The sequence below is a fragment of the Monoraphidium neglectum genome (assembly GCF_000611645.1).
Source record: "Monoraphidium neglectum strain SAG 48.87 unplaced genomic scaffold scaffold02640, whole genome shotgun sequence".
NCBI classification, from domain to species: domain Eukaryota; kingdom Viridiplantae; phylum Chlorophyta; class Chlorophyceae; order Sphaeropleales; family Selenastraceae; genus Monoraphidium; species Monoraphidium neglectum.
The window spans coordinates 1,401-8,524 of record NW_014010988.1 but is presented as its reverse complement, the minus strand read 5'-3'; the positions used below and the strand labels follow the sequence as shown (position 1 = coordinate 8,524).

Sequence of the window (7,124 nt, the reverse complement as noted above, 5' to 3'; positions counted from 1 at the left end):
GGGCGCGGCCGCCGAAGCCGCCGCGGCCGCCGCGGCCGCCGCCCGCGGAGGAGGGCGGGGGGGAGGGGTCGTGCGAGGCTTCCGAGCCGCTCTGCGCCGCGGCGGCGCCGTTGGCGGCGAGGGGCTCGCCGCCCCAGCCGGCCGGCGTGGCGCCCGCAGGCTTTTGACCCGCGGGGGCCGGGGCGCCGTTGGCGCTGCCTAAGGGCGGCGGCTGCGACACCCCGCGGCGCTTGGACGCAGGGGCCTGGATTGGAGCGAAGCACAAAGGGTGGGAGGTCGTGCGCCTGTACAGTAGCGAGCTGCAGGGCCCACCACGCCGCGGGAATGCCTGCAAAACGCAGCAGGAGGCCCTGCTGCACGGGCCGTACCTGGCCCAGTACAGCACCACCAAGCCCCTTCTCGCGTCCCGCAGGGCGTCGCGAGGCCCCTCGGCGGGGCCGCCCGCGCTGCAGCAGCGGCCAGGTCAAAACCACCGCCCGCCCCGGTCAGCGCGCTCACCGGCTCCTGCCTCCGCAGGCCGCTCGCGTCCACCTGAATGTCCGCGGGCGGCACCTCCTTGCCGCTGCCGGCCCGCAGCGGCTGCAGTGCGCCGACGACGCCTGAGGCGCGGGGGCAGACGGCCGCGGGGGTGAGCCGGGCGCCGGGCTGGGGGCGGCGGCCCCGGGCGTGCGAGCAGGGGCGGGCTGCGCAGGGCGCGGCCGCAGCAGAGACTCCGCAGCGGCCTGGAGCAGTGCCGACGAGCAGGTTCACGGGCTTTGCTCCCAGCCGTTCCCTTGCGGCGACCCCCCCCCCTCCCAAAAAAAACAGCCCAACCTATTACCTGTGGATGTGCCGACCACCAGGTTGCCGCTGCTGTGCCACGCAATCGCGCGAATAGCGCCCGCGCCGGCCCCCGCATCGCCAGTGGCCCCCGCATCGCCGGCGCCGCCCGCCTTGGCGCCCTCCGCCTCGCCGTTGGGGGCGCCTGCCGCCGCAGCCTCGAGCACTGCCTCTACGCCTTCCGCCTGGGCCGCGCTCGCCTCCGCGGCGTTGGCGACCTCGCCTTTGTGGGCGGCTACAGCCTCGCCCTTCGCTGCGCTGTCTGCCCCCGCAGCCTCCTCGCCGCCCGCGCCCCCCTCGCCCTTGCCCTCCGCTGCAGCGCCGACCGCCTTGCCAGCGTCTGCCGGGGCCTCCTTGCCGGCCGCTGCCGGCGCACCACCGGCGCCGCCGGCGCCGCCGAGCCGCCCGCGCGCCACGTGCGCCACCACACCAGGTGCGGCCCCGCTGGTGCTGAATGCATCAGAGTCAAACACCAGGCACAGGCCCCCCTCGCTGGCAGCAGCCTGAAGGAAGACGGGTGGGGTGCGCGGCGGGCATGTCAGCAGATGAGCACCATCTGATGGCTGACAGCAGCAGGTGCGACCCCATGTGGGCCACAGAGCGATCAGCTGGCCCAGACACAGGAGTGCAATGCCTGCAACCGCCCCTGCTGCAGAGCTCGCAGACCAGCGTGCTGATTTCATGACCACCGGCAACTGCCGCAGGACACAAAATGCGCACTCTCCGCTCGAGCAACAGCCCCACCCTCACCAGCAGGGTGCCGTTCGGCTGAAACGCAAGGCACGTGACCGCGTCGCCCTCCTCAAACCCGCCGAGCGCATAGGTGCTCCCCGCGCGCCCCTCCTTGGCACCCGCCACGTCCCACACCAGCACCCGGCCGCCGGCCGCCGCCGCCAGCAGCGCGCTCGACGCGTCCCACGCGAGCCGCGTGACGGGCGCGCCGCCGAGGCCGTCGGAGATCACAAGCAGCGGGTCCATGCTGCCCTCCTGCTGCGCATCCCACACTTGGACCTGCGACAGCGGGGGACGTGCCGAAGTGAGGGCTAGTCAGGCCGGAATCGCTTTGTGTGGGGCAAAACATCTCAGCGCGACATGGGGGGGGGGGGAGGGGTTGGGCAATGGGGCTCCGCGAGGGGAGCGCCGGTGCGCCCGCCGCATGCCGCGTGCTGCGCCCCGCGCGCGCGCCCACCGTGTCGTTGCCGCATGCCGCCGCGAGATAGCGGCCGTTGGGGCTCATCGCGAGCTGCGTGATGGGCGCCTCGGGGTTGGTGGCGAACGTGCCGACCTCCTCGTACTGGTCCTCGTCGACGCGCCATATGGTGGCCTCAGAGCCGCAGCAGCCCAGCACGCTGTTCTCGTCCAGCCAGGTCACGTGCTGCAGCGCGCCCGCCGCCGCGTCGCCCGAGACGTCTAGCGTGTGCAGGTGCTCGCCGCCGGTGCCAAAGATGCAGAGCAGGCGACCGCTGACGGCGGCGACGAAGCCGCCGCGGGAGCAGGCAACCTCGGGGATGCCGAGGTCGTGCGCGCCGCCGGCGCCGACAACGGCCTGCTGCCCGTCGCCGCGGGGGAACTGCGTTGAGCAGAGCTCCTCGCCGCTGTCGACCTGCCACCACTTCAGAAAGCCGTCGGCGCCGCCCGACACAACATCGGTGCCCTTGCAGCTGAACGCGGCGGCGGTGAGGCCCGCGGGCTGGCCCCGCAGCTCACGGCGCAGCTCAAACTTTGGCGGGCCGTCGAACAGGAAGACACTCGACGCTGTCGCCGCTGCAACTTTGCCCCGCTGCGACAGCAGGATCGCGTGCACATCTCCGCCGCACGCCGCGCTCCATGTGCGCTTCAGCTCCGGTTCCCAATGGCTTCCCATCTGACTGCTTGGCTGAGCCCGCTATTGGGGCAGTAGCTCTTACTCTCGCTTGACGCTGTGGTGCAACGACGTAGGGGGCCCCGCAAGGAGGGCAGAGGAGAAGAGGGGCGCTCGGAATACAGACTATTAGTTACTAAGCCCAAGCCGCGCGGCCAGACAGCGCCCAGGCACGCGTTCAGCCACCGAGGACGACGAGGGCACACTCCCAAGACTAGCCGCTTGCCAACGCCGGCCCCCCACCTTAGGGGCTCCACAGGCACAAGCCCAATACCAGCTCTTAGCAATGGGCCGCGACACGCGGGCAGCTTGCTCTAGCTCGCTGCACCAGACACTCAGGCGCATCCAGGCCTGAGCGCGCACTCCTCTGAACAAAGACCAATGAGACTTAGCAGGTTTGTGACTGGTCGGTTCGCAACACGTTGTGTTGCGAAACTCGCTCGCCCGCTGGCTGGCTGATCTGGCCAGTAGCGAAACTCCGCTCGCGGGCCTCTAAGACGTGAATTAAAGAGAGGCTCTGCTCAAAAGACTATGGCTATGGTTCACCTAGTTCAAAGGAAACACCGGTAGCATTCGCAGTGCGCCACTTGCGGTGGGTAATCAAGGCCGTCAGTCGGGACTGCCGTGAACTGTGTGCGAGAGATATTGTCTTGGAATAAAATTGCTTTGATCGCTCGTGTTCACCCGGAGGGTCCTCCACATCGCTGTGCCTTGTGCCATCGCACCTGACCCGCCGGGGTGGCGGTCGGCTCGGCTCGTCGCGATCGGCAGGCGCATCGACCCGCCCTCATCAAGGGCGCATAGACTCGTCAGACTAATGGAATGCGTTGCGCACTGTAGAATGCAGCCGTCAGCTGTGCTGCGCGCTGCAATTGTGCTTGTTTGTGGCCGCATTGACTGCTGCATTGACCGTGCCAACGCCCGGAAAAAATCCACTCAACCCAGGGTGTGAAACAGGAGCTCGTGCACTGGGCCCTGCGCCAAGGAAGATAGTCGGCTCCTATGTTTCTTTTTAGCAGCAGTCTTTCGCAGCAGGCCCCAAGCTGCACAGTGCGAGCTAGAATGGTTGACGCATGTTCGAGGAAAAATGCATGACGAGAAATGCATGCAGAGCAATGCATGGAAAGCAACAGCCAGCACGGAACAGCCCACCTGCCCCGTTCACGCTCATGCATCGTTGGGAGTATCTGACTGTCACTTACACTGGATAGCAAAACCAGAACAGGAACTCGGATGGCGAAGCAAGCAGGAAGCAAGGATACGCGAGCTAGTGGGGGCAAACGCTGCACCTGGTCGGACGGAATTGGGACCTAGTACACACACGTTTGATGGGTCCTGTTCAACATGCACTTGCAGAAAGTCACATTGGGCACTTCCCCTGTAATCTGTACATTGATGATACACTTGCATTGTATGTGACTGAGCAATGTCTCTGGGGGTCGGAACAACCTCCATACCACCTTGAAATTGGCTCGGCCAACGCCTTGCTGTCGCTAAACAGCACAGCGGGCGGTGCCCATGCATGCACAGATCAAGAATGAGGCCTGCAGTGTGGTGGCCTGGTTGGAGTGTCAATCTCAACGCTATGAAAAGCAGCATACACCTGCTGTCGGAGTATCCTCCTGTACACTAGAGGCATGCAGCATGGGCCTTGTGTGTCATGCGATGATATACACTGCTGCCCTCAATGCAGCCTCCCCAGATACCCTCGCCCTATAACAGCGCATGGCATGCGCTGCAGCAAACCTGGCATCTGACGCGCCCATGCGTGTGCTTCGACGCCCAGCCCTGGGCAGCACGGCGCGCGGCGGGCTCCAGTTCCCCCAGTATGTCGGTTGCTGCCGGGCAGCGGGCCAGCAGCATCGCTCCTGTTGCCGAGCTCGGCGCCTGTTTGAGCGTCCGCCTGTCAGCAGCCAGTCGACAAGCCCCTCGTCACGCGCGGTCGAAAGAGAGCAAGGTGTTCTCGATGATGTCAGCAGCCTCATGGAGCTCTTTCTCTGACAGCACCAGCGGCGGCGCCAGCCGGACGGCCTCGCCGTGCGTCGGCTTGGTGAGCAGCCCAGCATCCCGCAGCGCCATGCACACCTCCCACGCCCCGACGCCGTCGCGAGGAGCGACCACGAGCGCGTTCAGCAGCCCGCGGCCGCGGACGGCCTTGACGCGGTCTGAGGGGATGGCGAGCAGGCGCTCGCGCAGGACGCGGCCCAGGGTGTCCGCCTTCTCCGCGAGCCGCTCCTCGACCAGCACCTGATGATGCACGTTAAGCAGGCAGTGGGGAAAGGCAGCAGCTTGGCCAGACAGGAAGGCAGTTGCTTTCGTGCTCGTTGTCCCCCCGTGGAGTTATTGCCTCTGCAATCTGTGGCGTCATCATGTCTCTAGCTACGCACGGCATGAGTGCGCCGCCCGGCGCGGCTTGAGACGCCGGGCCCCATCCTGCATGCGCCCCCCTGAGCGTTAGTCGGTCGAGACCAACATGCGCACCTCGAGCGACGCCTTGCCGACTGCGGCGGCGATGGGGTTGCCGCCATAGGTGCTGCCATGCTGGCCGCGGCCAATGGTCAGCATGATGTCATCGTCTGCCAGCACAGCGCTGATTGGGTACATCCCGCCAGACAGGGCCTTCCCTAGAATCGTGATGTCAGCCTGGGGGTGCGGGCACGATGAGTTCATTGTTTTACAGGAGGATGTGGTGGAGAAATCAGAGGCAATTTGGTGTTGACATTGACCAGGGTGATGAGGGATGATGGAGGGGCCATGGTAAACCGGAGGAGCGCCAGCACAGCTTGCACTTTGTTCCAGCTCGGTGCTGCCATGCATGCGCATGAAAAACGGCGCATGCGTAGGCTGCGGTTGTTTTGCGGCTGCACATAGTACCAGTGGGCCCCAGCTGCACCATCCGGCGGCCCCACGTTTCCGCGCTGCTGTGCACGCACCCATCGACCCATATGCCAGAACAGCAGCAGAGCCGCTCACCCTCGCGCCGTCCCACTCCTGGCAGAGCATCTTGCCTGTGCGGGCGAGGCCGGTCTGCACCTCGTCTGCGATAAGCAGCGCGTTGTGGGCCTTGAGCAGTGCGTGAGCCTTTGACAGGTAGCCCTCCTGCGGGATGATGACACCCGCCTCCCCCTGGCGATTATGGATTGTTGTGTGTGTTTATGGGGGGTGCTTTGAGGCCAGCAGAAGGGTGCTTATGTGGAGGTAATGCGACCTGCGGGAGGGAGTAGCGCGGTTGCTGGTGATGCCGACTGGTGTGGTCTCAACAGCCTGGTTGCACTCGCTGCAAGGGTTTGGATTGATGGATGATGGCGCCACGGATGACCTTGGCGGTACAGGCACTACCCCTTGGCACCATCAACTTGGGCAGAGCCGTCAGCGTGTACGTTTTAATCGCTGACCTGGATGGGCTCCACCATGAAAGCCACGATATTCGAGTCAGCCTTGTAAAGGGCGGGGCAGGTGAAGAGGCACAGGGGGGGGGGTGACATGAGCAGGGGCAAGACCATCACTGCGCAACACCTAGATTTCTGACGAGGCACGGTGTGGACCGTTCCAAGCTCGACAAACCAGCCGGCAGCCGCCTGCTGAGTGTAAATTGTCGCTGACTGGCATGTGCAGCGGTTTTTGCCCACCCCATCAGCCCAGGTCTGCCGCACGAGGCGGGTTCATCCCACCTTGAGCTTTGCCTCCAGGGCCTCCAGGTCGTTGTAGGGGATCACCTCAAAGCCGGGCATGTAGGGGCCTTGCCGAGGGAGGGAGGACGATGGCATGCACAGTTGTGTGTGTGCATATGTGGATGCGAAGGGCAGTGGCTCGCTGCCGCAGCGAGCCCAGCGGCTGGGCAGAATGTGAGTGTTTGAACAGAAGGCAGGGCAGTTTAATTCCTGAGATCCCACATTGCATAACAGAGTTCACATGGCAGTATTGTTACCACCACATGCATGACAGGTGTGGTGCTCCACACCGTTGCAGAAGCACCCAGGCGTATTTGCGAGCGGCAAAGCTTGCTGTATTGCGTATGCAACGCGCTGCACGTTCTGTGGCACGTGTCGCCCTCACCGAAGCCGGCGTAGCTGGAGGGGTCTGTGGAGGCCGATATGGCGCTCATGGTGCGGCCCCAGAAGTTGCCTGAGGCGAAAAGGATCTTGGCGCGGTCCTTGGGCACACCCTTTGATTGGATTGCAAGGGCGTGCACCATGCATACAGTGAGATTGACAGCCAATAGTAAATGTGTTGTAACAGGCAAAGGCAGGTTGAGTTTCCCAAAATTATATTTGTAATCAAAGAAAATGCAACCTGCCCTTCCCTGTTGGGCTTGACAGCACTTTTGGCGCCAGGGGCACAGCTCAAGCGACTATTGGTAAACACAGGGAGGCGGGGGCTGCCTCGCTGGGTCAGATGTCGAACAGAACGCATGCCTCGTTCAACCGCCACAACACCGTGACAC

The 7,124-nt window shown here is 64.7% G+C and overlaps 2 protein-coding genes across 2 annotated transcripts; both read right to left on the bottom strand.

Annotated features, from left to right (window-relative positions):
- Positions 1-198: 198 nt before the first annotated feature.
- MNEG_11211 (hypothetical protein) lies at positions 199-2,683 on the bottom strand (the record flags this gene model as incomplete). Its single annotated transcript, XM_014040318.1, has 6 exons — positions 199-244; positions 313-368; positions 499-599; positions 821-1,322; positions 1,570-1,830; positions 2,009-2,683. The coding sequence occupies 6 exons, from the start codon at positions 2,681-2,683 to the stop codon at positions 199-201; spliced, it is 1,641 nt and encodes a 546-aa protein (XP_013895772.1).
- Positions 2,684-4,612: 1,929 nt separating this feature from the next.
- Positions 4,613-6,875, bottom strand: MNEG_11210 (ornithine aminotransferase; the record flags this gene model as incomplete). The annotated part of the gene is made up of 6 exons (XM_014040317.1): positions 4,613-4,927; positions 5,162-5,323; positions 5,654-5,806; positions 6,076-6,117; positions 6,352-6,419; positions 6,737-6,875. The coding sequence occupies 6 exons, from the start codon at positions 6,873-6,875 to the stop codon at positions 4,613-4,615; spliced, it is 879 nt and encodes a 292-aa protein (XP_013895771.1).
- Positions 6,876-7,124: the final 249 nt, after the last annotated feature.